Source organism: Chelonoidis abingdonii, chromosome 7 (assembly GCF_003597395.2).
Source record: "Chelonoidis abingdonii isolate Lonesome George chromosome 7, CheloAbing_2.0, whole genome shotgun sequence".
Lineage (NCBI taxonomy): Eukaryota > Metazoa > Chordata > Testudines > Testudinidae > Chelonoidis > Chelonoidis abingdonii.
In genome coordinates this window covers 91,434,933-91,452,036 of record NC_133775.1, presented here as the reverse complement: position 1 = coordinate 91,452,036, position 17,104 = coordinate 91,434,933, and the positions used below count along the sequence as shown (strand labels likewise).

Genomic DNA, 17,104 nt, shown 5'->3' with positions numbered 1-17,104 from the left:
TGAGAGTGTTTTTGTTTTGGTTATTTTGTTTTTTAAGTGTACACTGTGAGCTTCACCCACCTCATGCACATTTTTCCAGAGCTAATCTAATGCATATCCAATTTTTCTTGCTAAAACTATTAATATCAATGTTATTTCTATTTTTTCTACATCATGCTAAGTAGCTCTTCGACGCACATCTACCCCGAGTTCAGACTGAGTCCAAATTCTGTGACAGCTAGCTACATCAAGACAAAAGTTCACTTTCCATCATCAGTCTTAGTTTTTTTCTATAATAATTTGAGATTAGGCCAAATTGCAGAATTTGGAGCGGAGTTTGTCATCCTTCTCCTTTTTCCCCACCCTGCAAAAATGCCCTAAGAAGTTCATCTCAGATCTGTTTAGGAGCTCAAAACAAATTTTCTCTTGATTTCTAAGTCTCAGGGCAGTTTATATATGGGTCGTATCCACATGACTACCAGGCTCCAAGGAGGACCAGGAACAATCAATGCATTAAACCAGTGTCAAAAAGCAAAAGTACTTGCGCTCAGGGCCGGCGCTTCCATTCAGGTGACCTAGGCGGTTGCCTAGGGCGCCAAGATTTGGGAGGGCGGCATTTTGCCGACCTCAGCAGCAATTCGGCGGTGAGGGGGTCCTTCCGTGCCCTGGGTCGTTGGTGGCAATTCTGCAGCGGGTCCTTCACTCGCTCCGGGACCCCCCGCCACGCCAAAGATGCCCTGAACCAGGAGCGCAGAAGCGACCCCCCCACCAAACGCCACAAGAATTGCCACCAACGGAGGAGTGCAAAAGGACCTGCCTAGGGTGTCAAAAACCCTGGCACCGCTCCTGCTTGCGCTGTCCATTTTAGTCTTTCATTACACAGTAGCATTATTTCTTCCACCTGTCTGTTCTGTTCTTTCCCTGCTTGCCATGAATTTTGAGTTCTTCCACATTTAAAAAGTGAAATGATCACAATCTAAAGGTATTACGGGGTTTTTAAAATGGAAAGTGCTCAAAAATGGCCTCAAAGGCAAATCATGGGAGAGGAGGCTAAACCAGTTGGCAGTTAGCGTAACGAGTGCCAGCTTTTTGGCTTGATCTGAGATGTTATTTAAAACTCGAAGTGTTTTCCATACTCTAATCGACCCTGCATCGATTCTAGTGTCATCTCGTGTTTCATATTTCAATGTCTAGTATATTCAAAATTCACCACACAAAAGATAGCTGAGACTTCTCAAGACAATCTCTAATGATGGTGACAATACTGTACTCATATACTAAAAGCCTAGCTCAAATATGTAAGGCCTTCATTTTTTTTTTTTCCACTATAGCATCAGAGTAAAAGCAAAACAGCAGTACTCTTGTATACTTGTCTATCATAATGGAGCTTAGTTCAATACGATCAAAAGTCATAGAGTTCCCACTTAAATTAAGCACCTGGAATTTGCTTGGAGCCTTTCATCCAGCTATGAGGCGGTTGCCCAATCCAGCTTTTAGCTGATTAAATCTGACCAAGCTCATGGTGATAGTTGGCTTGCAGACCACAACTCAGCTTTTGTTACACACATAGTTTTCTAACAAAGTAAAGGTTTGCCTATGTTATGTTTGGTAATTAAGGCAGTTTTATCCAGGACTGTGATGGTTTAACTGCTCTGAAAAAGTCTGTTTCAAATCGTTTTTACTTTAAGTTAACAAGTATTCAAAGAGTGGAATAAATGTCCAAGCAAAGAATAGGTGTATAATTTTCATGATGCATAACTGAATCTTCCTTGAGCTTGATTTGTTAATCCCCTATGCACACTCCATCGGTATTGGTAATAGGAAGCTCTGTGGTTTGCATAATCAGAACACAGCAACATTCAATCAGATATTATTCTGGAAAAATTTTATCTGGGGTATTTTGTTAGGTGCTTGACATAATATTGACTCTAAACTATAATTTCTTTTGGAATATGTTTTTTAAGGCTCTAGAGTAAGCCCTAACATATACTTGCACGTGGAAGGCGAAAAAAAAAAAAAAAAAAAAAAAAAAAAAAAAACAAAAAAAAAAAGAAAAGAAAAAAAAAAAAAAAAAAAAAAAAAAAAAAAAAAAAACCAAAAAAAAAAAAAAAAAAAAAAAAAAAAAAAAAGAAAAAACAAAAAAAAAAAAAAAAAAAAAAAAAAAATTAAAAAAAAAAAGAAAACAATAAAACAAAAAAAAAAAAAAAAAAACAAAAAACTACCATGCTTCCATTTTAAAGTAGTACTTCCTGGGCTACATTTTAAGTTACTTACATAAAACTTGGGTACACTAAATCCTGTTCTCTGCTATTATAGCTTAGCAGGCTTGTGCAGTGGTTTATTTGCTATAGTATTTTAAGGAATGTGAACTTTTAAAAAAGAATTAGCTTGAATAATGTGTAAAGAATCAAGCAGAAGGTAAAGAATCTTAAAATAGCGACTTGTGGTTATTTATAGTCTTCCGTCCTTTTTTTTGTTTTTAATACTGCAGTTTGTAAGTTGATCCAAAAAATAGTTTACAGGTTTTTTTTTTATGGGGTTTAGCTTTTTCATGGGCAGTGTTTTTAAACTAATTTGGATGTCCTTCCATGTGAATGGAACTGGACAGTTTCATTTGCTTGAGACTTTAAAAATAGACTGGACAGAGCATAGAAAACATACTGTGGAAAAAATCTGGGATTGGCAGGGAGTGGACCAATGATCTACAGTTCTGGTTGCTAACTTCTGACTTTTTGATAAAATGGAGAGCGAGAGAGCGTGCAATGTGATATTCTAAATCAGGTTACTTCTCCTTTCATCAGCACGATGACACTCCAAATAATAAGGAAAAATTAAAATACCACCAAGTGAGCCTTTTAAATTCTTCAGACGCAATTCAGAAGACTGCGGGAAAATATATTTAAGGGAGAATCAGTATGTGTGGGACATTGGTCTCTTAAGGTTTTGAGACAGAACCGCCTGTTAGTTTAAGTGAGTGGCCTGATTAATATTGGGATGTACAGAAAAGGGTGGCTTTGGTTTGGCAGCTTCTAAGGACGGCAGACAAACAATCAGAAAAACTGAACAAAAAGTCTGTATTCTCGTTAGACACTTAGTGATTGAGGCCTTACATTTCACTAATCTTTAGGTTTCTTTATTGATAGTGTAACATTTGTTCTTTGCATGTTGATTATTCAAGGCATAAAAAAGCAATCTTTGGTTTTTTGTGTGGATTCCTTGAGAAGCATTTGAAAATAGCAGTGAGCGACTGTTAGATCTATATGTATAAATCCTGAGCATTTTTGCTAAAGACGTGATAAAGATATTTTTGTTTGTGCTATTTCATTTCTCTTCCCTTGAACCCAAAACTCCCCATCTTCCTTTCCTGAACAGCTAGCCATTCATCAGTATGTATTTTATCCAAAGCAGTGAGCGTGCTGACTTCTGCCGTTAGGCCAAATGGGACAATCTGCAGGAGCCCTGTTCCTAAGACTAATTGCATCTGTCGTTATATTAGTGGACTCTGCCATTCAGCTAGCCAGGATCCAGAAAGACGTGAATGTTTTTAGATCTGGGTCTTGCCAGATGTGCCAGTCTTGAGGCATGGTGGAGGGTACGACACTAGATGGCTGACCTAAATAGTTTCCCTTTGATTTCTATCTCAGAAATGAAATGTCTTTAAAGATTGCTGAAATATAGGAAGAACAGACGGTGTGGGCTGGCTCTTAGTATGTTGACACGACAGTCACTCACTGTACGTTTGTGGTTTTTGCATTTTTGTTTTTGACTTTTATTTTTTTATTTTTTTTTTTATTTTGTTTCGTCATCCGAGGCGATTTGCAGGTACTTCAGATGTGGACCTGCGCCCGGACCGCTTACAGATCTGCCTGCAACGTGGTGCATATGGTGCGATGAAGGATCGTGAGTCTAGCGCCGCACGGTACGCTCCATGTTGATGCGTTCGGAGTGAGAGAGGGATTAGGTAGAAGGACAAGTGAGCGCCCCCCTTGGGCCCCCCCCGGGCAAAGATATACACCAATACCCCCCGCCCCCCCCCCCTAAGCACTGCAAAAGGCACTGTTGTAAAAGAGTCTAGTAGAACGTGCCAAAGGAAAATAAAGATATATATACCGCTCTAAAGCTGCCTCGAGAGATACATGGGAAAAAATTAGGCTAGAAGATGGCTAGGGTGAAGAAAAAGCCTAGGGGCTTTGGGATAGAGTACGAACTAAAATGAAAGGAATTTGGGCGTGCAATGAGGCGGGCGGGGGCCGGGGGGGGGGTAGCACTCGCCGTGAAATCGATGTGGCGCCAATTAATAACTGAGAGGAAAAAGCCATAAGGAAGAAGTACAGAAAACGTGGTTGAAGCAGGGAAGGTAGGCAAATATTAGAGAGAATTAAGCGAGTCGTAAAAAGGAGAAAGTGATGTTTGCTTTAAAACAGAGAAAAGTGTTGAATACATGTGGTCAGCACGTTAAAAGACGCTGACTTAAAGATGCGGCAGGAGAAGATCTCAACAGATTTTCAGAACTGCTCCATACTCAATGATGGTTACTTTAATTATAAAGAGAATTACTATTATTAACGTCATAATCTAGCAACTCAATGAGGCTGCATTTATTTTCACCCCGATCCTTAGTCAAACGAGTAACTATTCTGCCAGATGGCTGCAGGCGAATGTTGAACAAACACATAAGACCCTGATCGCCACCAGTGAAGTCAGAGTCTTTACACTGACTTCATTGAAAGCAGGTCAAGGCCCCAAAACTCCAGGGGCAGTGTGCTGAGTTGCCCAATGGGGCGTCAGGATTGCCAGGTCCACCATAATGATCAGTTTTGTCTAAGAGTATGAATTTGTCTAGTCAGATGGCATAAATGCAGGTGTTATTCTCCTCACAATAATGCATTATCTGGTCTTATCTGAGCAACAGTTACAAACCTCAACCCTTTCACGGGCATGTCTGCCGACGAATAACGCTCGGTTGGTTTAAAACTTGCAAATTGTCAGGCCATCTCTAAACATCAGTTGTAGTCAAAAAAGGAAAGTTTAAATTACTTATTTTGTTAAAACAGCACGCAATGCTGGCAATCAAATTTCAAGAAGAAATAAAGTAGACAATGTAAGCGCACATTTGCACAAGCAACATCTGCATGTCAAGGCAAAATGCAAGCTAGGGGAATTAAAATAAATATATAATATTAATTGAGATACACCATCTCTAAGAACTGGAAGGACCTTGAAAGGTCATTGGATCCAGCCCCGCCTTGCACTAGCAGAACAAGTGCTGATTTTTGCCCGATCCCTAATGGCCCCTCAAGAATTAACTCAATACCCTGGGGTTAAGCAGGTCATGCTCAACCCTGACATCCCTCCCATATACACAACTCAGTTACACTGTGTAATTAATTCCACTGACTTACAGTTACTCTCATTATTTATTTCCATTTAATATTCCCTTACTGATCTCTGCTACCTCAAAACTGTATTTTAAGCATCAAAGAACACTCAGAATCATTAGCATAAAAGCAATTTACCTCTTCGTTCCATGATGCTTTAAACATAACCAAAATTTACTCCTACATTTTCAGTCTGTTATTTGACTGTGTCTATGATCCTGATTCTTTATTGTTGCTTAATACCAAATATTTTATCATAGGTAACCATCTTAGATGTCAGATTCCGGGGGGGCAGGGGGTTTATAGTGGCACTGGGAGTCATGCGTGACACCGTAAAGAGAGCTCGAACCACTGTGATGCTTAGCCTTTTAAACCTTATCAATATCTGGTTGCTAATCTGAGTACCCTGAAGGACGCTTGAATTCAGAGGAGTGAGACTCACCTTTGCTGAATTCGGGTCCCTATCATTTAGTTCTCAAGTTAGGCAGTCAAAATAATTGTCACTTCTGAAAGTCATTGACCTAGGTCAGGCCCTATGGTTTTCAGAGATCTGCTTCTGTAGTCACAGGACCATCTTTTAGACTATGGACAATTCTGAGTAAACTCTGAGGAATACATTGTGTAAATTAACTCCATTGACTCACAGTTCTCATATAAATCAAGCAAAATTTGGCCCTGTTTTCTTTGGAGACAAGTCTCATTTGTGTTGGTTCAACAAGCTAATCACATACATGAGCTAAATTTTAACCGTTAAGTGTCTTTTTGTTTTTTTTCCAGGCCCAATAGAATATGGGAAGTGACCCTTTAACACTTTCTGCACTGACTGGAAGAAGCGCTCTGTCCTAAACTTGAAAATTGCCTCTTTCGACCAACAAAGTTGGTCCAATTAAGCATTACTCACTTCACCTCTCTCTAATTCTCATGGTTGTTTTATAGTTATGTCAGAGTGCCAGTTGCATGTGTGTTTAGCGCGAGACTATTATGGGGAAAAAAAAACATGGGCTCACATGTGACTTAGACTCCAGCTTTTTAAGCTCTCTATTTTACTTAACGGTTTACATTTCATAAACTGAATGATAGAAGTTCACATATCCGCATGCCCAGGAAATACAAAAACAATGCATACCTTTGAAAGACTTAACTTCAAAAGAGGGATGGCATTACATTGAGCTATTCACTTACACATACAAGCCACATGTGCCCCCCCTGCTTCAACATGAATCTTCTGAGTTGCAGCAGTTTGAAAGCAGTCAAGAGCGAGCTAAGTGTACATTTGCAAGTTTCGATTAAGCATGAGTGACGCATGAGACCACACAACCACAAGTCACCTCTTCCTGCATCCCAGAGAGAAGTTACTTGTGCTGCTACAAAATCTGTTCACGAATTAGATGTTCCTGTATTTACAAGGCACTTAAAATAGCAGCAACACAAACAGCACTGAAAGAAAACAAGTTGGGGACTACATAACAGCGTAATGCAGGGAGTCTAAATATTTTCTTCTTCCTACACTTCAGCAAGTTTTGCCCCGCCTCACTCTCACCACCACACCACACACAAAACCCTTTGCTTTCAAAAGTACTGTATTTCGGTACTTAACGTGTATACACCAAGTTACTCCAATCTTTCTAGAATTAAAATGTGTTCTCACCTCCGTTCACGTATTTTATCATCCAGCCACACTCAGAAGCTGAGAAGCACAGCCCTACAATAATCTTTCAGTTATTTCTTCACGAATTTTAGGGTAATGCTTTAACCACTATAGGTCACAAAGTGAGATGTTTTGTTTTTGGTATTTTTTTTTTAAGTGTAGTCACTTGAGCTCACCACCTCATGCCAAACAATTTTTTCCAGGCTAATCTAATGAACTTCCATTTTTTTGCTAAAACATTTATCAATGTTATTTCTATTTTTACATACTCTGCTAAGTAGCTCTTCGACCGAATCGTACCCCGAGTTTCAGATGAGTCCAATTCTGTTGCAGCTAGCTAATCAAGAGCAAAGGTTCCTTTCCCATCATTATCTTTTTTCTATATAATGAATTAGGCCAAATGAGGATTTGGGAGCGGAGTTGTCATCTTCTCCTTTTTCCCCACCCTGCAAAAAGCCTAAAAGTCATCTCGATCTGTTTAGACTCAAACACAATGTTCTCTTGATCTTCTAATCTCAGGCAGTTATTATATATGGGTCGTATTCACATTGACATCCCAGGTCCAAGAGGACCAGGAACCAATCAAGCATAACAGTGTCAAAGCAAAAGTACTTGCGCTCAGGGCCGGCGCTTCATTCAGGTCGGACCTAGGCGGTTGCCTAGGGCGCCAAGATTTTGGGACGGAGCGCATTTTGCCGACTCAGCAGCATCGGTGAGGGGTCCTTCCGTGCCTGGTCTGCTGGCAAGTTCTGCGCGGGCCTTCACTCGCTCGGGACCCCCGCAAAGTGCCTGAAGACGCGCGAAGGCCCGAGGCCCCCCCCGCCAAGAATTGACCAACTACGGAGCTGCAAAAGGACCCTGCTAGTGGTCAAAACCCTGGCACGCTCTGCTTCGCTGTCATTCAGTTTCAGTTTACCACAGTAGCAACATTATTTCTTCCATGTCTGTTCTGTTCTTCCTGCTTGCCATGAATTTTGAGTTCTTCCACATTTAAAAAAGTGAAATGATCACAATCTAAGGTGATTCGGGGTTTGTTTTTTTTAAATGGAAGAGTGGTCAAAAATTGGCCAGATAATAGGCGTAAGAATCATGAAAGCCAAGACCTGATGATTGGTCATTACTTTTCCTTTATTAGTTTAAAACCAAATCTCCAACATGGCCCTGATTTCTGATAGTGTCTCTCTGTTTATTTCATTTTGTTAAAAACCAAACAGAAAGATACTTCTTAAGAGATTAATTTTAAAATAGCTACATTCTAAAGGCTCTAAGAAAGAGCCAATAAGATATATAGGAGAGGTTGGGGAGAACCAACACAGAGGTATAGGAAACACAGTATTTTATATTATATATATATATATACACACACACACATATATATTATATATATATACACACACACACACACACCCACACAAGTTGTAGAAACAACCATGTTGTAAACTAGAAATAGCTAAAGGGGCTTAAAATAAAGGCTTGTAAATAATTCAAGGACTAGGTCAAATGATGAGTTAGTACATTAACAACATTTGGCAAGAGTACAAAACCTTGAGTGTCACAAATGAAGAGTCTGGCAGTAGCATCCTAACCCACTTGCAATGGACAATTATAGGACTGGAATCCTTTGTTCCCAGGTCAGGATTAGCAGAGTCATGGTGAGGGGAAACCAATGCAGTGTCAGGTCTAACCGGTTTCTTAACTTGTCTATTAGACCCCTAACTTGTAGGTATTACATTCACTTCCATTTTAAAACTGAAGAATTCATCTGCTTGTAATCTACATTATACTACCAATTAACTCAGATTCCATGGATTCTTCATTTTTATTATGACAAAGTGAATTTGCAGGATGACCACCAGTGACTACAAGATGCAGTCATTTAATGCATAACTCACAAGTACTTCCAAATCATGGTTAGGACAAACTGGGCCAGCGTACAACACAACGAGGGGAAGAGGCAGTTAATTTGTGAAATGCTGAAAAACTAAGTTCTATGTATTTCAGTTTCAAATGACTAATGATCTTTTTTCTATAAATTGCTCAGAGAAGAGGGTGTACAGACTGGATCATCAGTTCAGCTTTTTTATAAAAAATTGACAGGCAAAATTGCAGCTCCTCTTTCACCCAAACTAATATAGAATACAAAAGGCTTCACTGATTATAAAGCTATATTAAGTGCAGATCTTAACGCATGGGTCTGAGTACCTTCAGGATCCCAGAAGGGTACTGTGTAGCACACCCAAAGCAAAACAAGGGAGGAAAGGAGAAGTCATTTTTGCCTACTAAGTTTAACATCCCCGCTCAGTATAAAATATGTATACTTCTGTTTTTGTAGATCCCTTTAGGATGCTGACAAAAATCAAACCTTAGGTTTTACACTGATTATGCATGGTCACTCACTTATCTGGCCAGAACTATAGCCTTATATATTATTATTAGTTATTGTTATTACTGTGGCATCTATAGGCTTCAACCAGGATTGGGGACCATTGTGCGATCATTAACACATGACTTTGTGTCAACAATTATCTGAATATATATATTTGAAGAGCCAGATAGGATGTCACAAAAACAAACCACATTCCAAACACTGCATAAGAAAATGCCAGTTAATTTCTTCCTTCAAGCATTCAGAAAAATCTTTGTATAAGTCATCCCAACCCTTTGACACAAATATCTTTTTCATAGGATTATGGATCGTCACCCATTTTTTAAAATCTAATAGTTTGTCATGACTTGAAGAGGCTGATGATTGTTCTAGAAATATTACTACTTGTAGCAGTTAACTCAAAGTAATCCATTTTGAGAAACATCAGGTCTTTTTGACTTCCATTTTCATCAGGTTGCCTTGCCCCTCTCCGATTTTCAGGCAATCTACCCCCCCCCCCGCCCCGCCCGCCCTCATGCACCCAATTCTTTTCAGTTTTAGTCTACTCTATCCAAAGCCTAGCTTTTTCTCACCCTAGCCATCTTTAGCCTAATTTTTCCCATGTATCTCTCGAGCAGCTTTAGAGCGGATTCATATCTTTTCCTTTGGCTGTTTCTACATAGACTCTTTTACAACAGTGCTTTGCAGTGCTGGAAGCATGTGCGCCAGCCTGCTTCTCTAATCCCTTTCACTTTGCACCACTTTCAGGCAATAAGCGCCAGTCCCATAGCCTGGAAAAAACAAAGGTACAGGATAGTCACTAAAGCAGCAAGTCTGCCACTACACAGCATTTAAAGACATTTCATTCTAGAAGAAATAAGGAAATATTTAGTCAGCCATCTAGTGTTACACCAATGCTCAAACTGCAATCTGGAAGACCCAGATTAAAAAATTAGTCTCTGGATCTCTGGCTCAGCTGAAGGCAGAGTACAATATAAAGAAGATGCAATTAGTCTCTAGGGAAAGGCTCCTGCAGATTGTCATTGGCTACGCAGAAGTCAGCACGCTCACTCTTGTGGATAAAAATAACATACTGAAATGGCAGCTGTTCAGGAAAGGAAATGGGGATAGGATTCAAGGGAAGAAAAAATGAAATAGCCACAAACAAAAATATTCTTTATCACGTTTTACAAAATCTCATCAGGATTTTAACACTGAATCTAACAGTGAATCAATGCTATTTTCAAAATGCTTCTCAAGGATCCACCAAAAAACCAAAGCATTGCCTTGTTTGTATGCTTAATATCACATGCAAAGAACAATTGTTACACCTATTCATAAAGAAACCCAAGATTAGTAAATGTAAGGCTCAATCACTAAGTAGTCATAACAGAGAATACAGACTTTTTGTTCAGTTTTTCTGATTGTTATGCTGTAGACTGCCAAACCAAAAAGCCACCACTTTTCTGTACATCCCAATATTAAGTCAGGCCATCACTTAAACATACAGGCGTTTCTGTCAAAACCTTAAGAGACAATGGTCCCAACAATATGATTCCCAATCCCTAAATATATTTTCCCGCAGTTCTGAATTGGTCTGAAGACTTTAAAAGGCTCACTTGGTGTATTTTAATATTTTTCCTTATTTCTGGAGTGCATCGTGCTATGAAAGGAGGAAGTAACCTGATTTAGAATACTCACATGCAAGTCATTGTTACATTTTATCAAAAAGTCAGAAGTTAGCAACCAGACCTGTTAGATCATCTGGTCCACCTCCCTGCCAATCCCAGATTTTTTCCTACAGTATGTTTTCTAGTGCTCTGTCCAGTCTATTTTTAAAGTCTCAAGCAATGGAACTTCCATCACTTCACATGGAAGGACAATCCAAATTAGTTTAAAAACACTGCCCATGAAAAGTAACCCATAAAAAAAAAACCTGTATAACTATTTTTTATGGATCAACTTACATAACTGCAGGTATTAAAAAAAAAAAAAGGACAGCAAGACTATAAAATAACCACAAGTCAGCATATTTTAAGATTCTTACCTTCTGCTGATTCTTTACACATTATTCAAGCTAATTCTTTTTTTAAAAAGGCACATTCCTAAAAATACTATAGCAAATAAACCACTGCACAAGCCTGCTAAGCTATAATAGCAGAGAACAGGGATTTATGTACCACAAGTTTTATGTAAGTAACTTAAAAATGTAGCCCAGGAAGTACTACTTTAAAATGGAAGCATTGGTAGGGCAAGTATATTTTTAGGGCTATTAACCTTAAAACATCCAAAAAGAATATTATAGTTTAGAGTAATATATGTCAAGCACCTAACAAAAATACAGCATAAAATTTTCCAGAATAATATCTGATTGATGTTGCTGTGTTCTGATTATGCAACACCACAGAGCTTTATACCAGATACAGATGATTGTGCACTAGGGATTAACAAATCAAGCTCAAGGAAGAATTAGTATGCATCAGAAATATACACTATTCTTTGCTGACATTTATTCCACTCTTTGAATACTTTTCACTTTAAAGTAAAGAACCATTTGAAAACCAAAGGACTTTTTCAGAGCAGTTAAACCCATCACAGTCCTGTATAAAACTGCCCTTAATTACCAAACATAACATAGCAACCTTACTTTGTTAGAAAACTATTTCCCTTAAAAGCTGAGTTTGGTCTGCAGCCACATCACCATGAGCTTGTCAGATTTAATCAGCTAAAAGCTGGATTGGGCCCGCCTCATAGCTGGATGAAAGGCCTCCAAGCAAATTCCAGGTGCTTAATTTAAGTGGGACTCTTGACTTTTGACTCAGTATTGAACTAAGGCTCCATTATGATGCCAAGGTATACACAGAGTACTGTGCTCTGATGGCATGTGGGGGAAAAAACAAAAAAATGAAGGCCTTACAATTTGCTGTTATTAAACAGTAGCAAACCTCAAGGATTGTCCTGGAGTCTCCAGGAATTAAAGATTAATGCTTAATTGACGATTATGTCATGTAATGAAACCTCCAGGAATACATCCAGCCCAAACTGGCAACCTTAAAGAGCCAATGGCACTGGTACCCTTCTCCCCATGGGGAAAGTTTTTTGTTTTTATTTTTAAGCTCAGTGGGAGTTTTGCCTACTTAGAACTCCCTTGTAGTTTCAGTTGGAAAGTTATTTCCTGCACTAAATTGTCATGTAGCTGCATTTCACCACAGAGCTAGATGCATGAACTTTTAGTATACATCTGTTAAGTACTTCAGAATTGTACTAGATGCGAAGCACTACTAAAATGCAAGTCACTTTCATTAATAACACAAACCTTGTTGTTAAGGGAAATTTGTTTTTAAAGACTACCATAAATCTGTTTTAGTGGCCTCAGATCAATAACAAAGAATGAGAAAAAACCTTGAAGTGGATAAATAAGTACTCAGATAACTAACCCTGAGACTGAAATTGTAAGATTAGTGTTTAGCACTGACCTGCAATGAACTAAACTTCAGGGTTTTATAGCATGTACTACTTCTATTAAGCAGTATATTAATGTAAAACCTATGTGTATTAAAAGCATTTTCAGAAGACAGTTGTTTCTTTAGCACATTTTCAGAACACTTTCATCAGGAAGCTTAAAACTCATTTCTTTTTAAATCTTTCACTTGCAAAGTATACTTCTCCTATATATTTAAGCATCTCTCATTCCTGAGAGACAGCACAAGAATGTTCAATCTTTACTCTGGAGAAAGTATTGCATCAGGAGAACCTCATAATTCAAAAGGGAAATGGACATAATTACGCAAGTGTGTGGCATAGTCAATGGAAAGACTACTTGAGACAAAGAGTTGTGATGAAATAGCTTAGTAGTCATATTAGACACTGAGTTAGTTAAATAAGCACTGAAGACATTTTTGCAGAGACAAAAGAGCATATGTGACTGAAGAGGGAAAACACTATCAAGTAAGTCAGTATGTTTCACCTATCTGAATAAGATTCCAGAAACTGAGAATTTAATTTTACATGCTGCGTGTTTAAAAAATATTCAACACAATTCAAGCCACTTATTACACAAAAGAATGCCCTGTGCTTCCATTTCGTAGTCTCCTTGATCAAGACATTAGACACACACAGGTGCTCATGTGCATTGATACCTTCATCTCTTGACAGAGAAGGAAAATGAGGCCTAGATGAGTTGACCAGCATGCAATATGCAAATGATACCTTAGTTGTTTTAACAAAAGACAAGTTTTGTATCCTGCCCAAGCACATCATCCTAATTATTTACTGCAGGAAACAGTCGCCTTCTAAATTTACCTTTCAGTGAATCATTTTCAGCTCTCATTATGTCAATCAGCGAGTTCTCCAGAGAATGCATGTCAAAAGTTCTTGTGCGATCCTGTAAGTAAACACAAACAAAGCCAATTTAGACAGCAAAATGCTTTCCAAGGCTACCTCAAATATGCAGAAGCTTCAACTCCACCCTGTAACATTAGATCAGAATTAAACGTATACAATGAAGTTATATTTAAAGTAAAACTACAAGACTCTTGGGCTTTTATTGAGTAACAGTAAATTCATATCTGAAGTTTCAGTTTTGCATTAGCAACACCATGAACAAAATATCTGAAAACAAATGAAAGTACAGTTTTACTCCTAAAAAAGCCTCATTGCAATAAGTAGTTTTAAAAAACAATTAAAATGAGACAACCTGTATTAAAGCTCACTGCAAAGCAATCTCTCTCTTAAAAAAAAAAAAAAAGATAAGTTTATCGTACTGACATTGAACATTTATTTTGCCAGCCATAGAAATACAGTGAGAACTGATACTCTTAAGAGGCCAAGAAAATTTGGGTTGCTTTATGTTTGTTTTAAGAAAGAAAAGTAAGATAGGAGTGTTCAGGTATATTTTAGAGTTGGCTAGAAAATTGAAAAACAAATGACATACAAGTTTGTTCTCCTTTTTCATCAATTTAGTTTCCATTGACGTTTTCAGGCCAGCTGAAGTCTGGAGACTGAACTACTCCAAAAACTATTTCTCCGCCCTCAAATAAATCCTGTTTGAAGCAATGAAACCAACTGCAATTTAAGGCCCCAGTTCAGGAAAGCATCCTTGTTAAGGAAAGCACTTACCAATTTAAACTATGCCATTAGACTACAATGGATGTCAATCCAGTGTTATACAGCTATCCGTCATTTCAAAGTCTGCACAATTAAAATTGAAGTTCACAGAATTCCATTTACTGCAAATATTTCCATTTACTCCAAACAGCCTCGTTTTTTGGTAAAAAGTTAACATTTTGTACTGTAAAATTTCACTCTCTACACCCAGAACTTTGCAATTTTAAACGAACACTTAAAAACAAAGCACTAGACAAACTTTAGAGACAAGTTGACTTGTATATATTACCATCACATCATCTTGATCCATTTGAAGTGAATTTACCAAGGATTTCTCCTTAGCATCATCCTTTAGCATATTTCATAGGTCACCTTTTCTTGACTAAAACAGCCAATGCTCAACTGAAGAGAAGATCAAAGTTCACATGTCTGTCAAAGCCACCTATCTGGTTATGCAAGTTAAAAGTAATGTATTGCATTAACTTAGTACCAAACCAACACCAAACACTTTGGCCAAGTATTATGGTTCTCAATTTCTTGATTTTAGTGTCTATATTTAACTTTCATGTTTCAATAATAGAGTCTTGCAAAATTACAAGTGTTCACTAGTCCAGGCACAACATATATTGCCCCAGGATGAAATAATATAGTCATCACTGAAAAAAAAGTTTCCCCACAACCATCCTCTCGCAAGGAAACAGGCAAGTAGAATTTTGATAAACTGCATTAACAGACATTGCATTTAATTTCTGTGTTCAAAAAGGAGACCACCTCTAATCCCAGGTGTTATATTTTGTTCGTTTTCCAAGAGAGATTCTCCTTTAACCCAAAACCAAGACCAAGTGCGGAAAAATTTCTGCCCATAAAGAAACAAGAAAAGTTATAAGCAACTCGAGATAGGAGACTGGAGTAAACTTGTATACAACTATATCAACTATTACCCACCAATGTGGGGGTTTAGTTTCTCTCTACATCTAGATGCGAAGCTATAATTTTGTAAAGTAGAGACAGATTTGCTCAGTATTTGGATGAGAAGTTGAAACAAACTGCATAAAATGGTGCCATATATTCAATAACTGATACTTTCATTTGCCTCAGTATTGAAATACTGATGCCATTTTGGCTGGGCACTGTATTGCAGGAGAGTCAATCTTTAAATGAGAAACTGGTCATGGCCATTTGTGGTCACTAAATACTCCATGGTATTTTAATAGAAGTGGTTGGCTCTGGTGTCCTAGCCTAATTCCTATTTAGTAAGTCACATTCCTACCAAAAACAAAATACTAATTTTAACTAAGAATTTATTTTTCACTTCCCCTCAAAATAAAAAACACCTCCAAAACCCACAACCTTGTGTGTTGCTGCCACAGAATGGTTCAAGTATTCCTCTCAAGAGGCAGCTCATTACAGTAGCATGCAGATGACCCTTAGAGAAAGCATGGCAAAAACGTGAAGTTAGCTGTACTCCAGTCACTGACAGGACAGAAACATTTACCATACTAATATGGCCAATTTTCTGTGCATCAATTTTCTGTGTATCCGCCTCATCTTTTCAGTGTTTATTTTTCTCACTAACCTGTATTACAAGAGAGCACAAGTATCTACCAAAAAATACTAGTTTAGGAACATTTGGTTCCTTACACTTTTTTCCTCCAGCTTCACATTTGTTTCTTCTCCTACTTGTTTCTTTCTTCACTGGTTCTTTTAATTTCTTGATTTGATATTTTTGTCCCTGGTTCCTATAGATTTCCAAGTCTAGTTATAATTCTAACAACTCCACGCCCTGGTCTGCACTATAAACTTATGTTGGTATAATTACATCACTCTACAGTGTAGAAAATCCACACCCGTGACAGTTACACTGACCTAACTCCTAGTGTAGACAGTGCCATGTCATCAGGTGTGCTTCTCCCAGCTCTTCTCCCTCTCAGGGACGTGGAGTACCTAGGTTGACAGGAAAAGCTTTCCTGTCAGCATAGATCGCCTCTTCACTAAGCACTACAGCAGTGCAGTTGCACTGGTGAAGTTGCGCCACTGCAGCACTGGAAGTATAGATAGGCCTTACATTTCAATGAAATCAATTTGAATAGATTACAGAGGTAAAAAGGTGTTCCTTATCCTTACTGACTTGAATGGGAATAGGTATAATCCATGCAAGTCAGAAATGAATAAAGGCAGACATTATCTCTAAACTTTCAAAGCGTCTCTTTGCTTCCATCCAGAACTGTTTTTCGTTTCTGTGGGGGTTTTTATTTGTTTGTTTGTTTTGGGGGGAGGCTGTTTTTGTTTTTAAAGATATTGTAGCACTTTCCAATCTCTCAACATTTCTCCCTATGTATTTCTTTCTGTTCTGTACCTTATTTTGTGTTTTGAATCTCTCTTTAGCAATAGATCTAGAACTCAGCCTCACCAATATTGAAGCAGCTGGAAACTCCAGCTTGTGTACATCTGCCACTGCTCCTATCTCACAACAGAGGGAGCATGGAATTTCAGGAGCTTGCAGACCCTTCAGTGGCCACGCTGTCAATGATCTCAGTTATTTGGCAAACATTTAATGGGAAGAATACTGCCAGGCAGCTTCTGTATGGTATTTTGCATGCAATGCTGCCAACAAACTGTAGAGTCAGC

At 38.2% G+C, this 17,104-nt stretch overlaps 1 protein-coding gene across 4 annotated transcripts in view; it reads right to left on the bottom strand.

Annotated features, from left to right (window-relative positions):
* The window catches only part of CPEB4 (cytoplasmic polyadenylation element binding protein 4), a 211,834-nt gene that overhangs the window by 42,835 nt on the left and 151,895 nt on the right, over positions 1–17,104 (bottom strand). For all 4 annotated transcript variants that reach the window (XM_075068113.1, XM_075068112.1, XM_032801493.2 and 1 more), the window contains one exon: positions 13,673–13,754. In XM_075068113.1, coding sequence (XP_074924214.1) covers positions 13,673–13,754 — 82 coding nt within the window. The remainder of the gene's footprint in view (positions 1–13,672; positions 13,755–17,104) is intronic.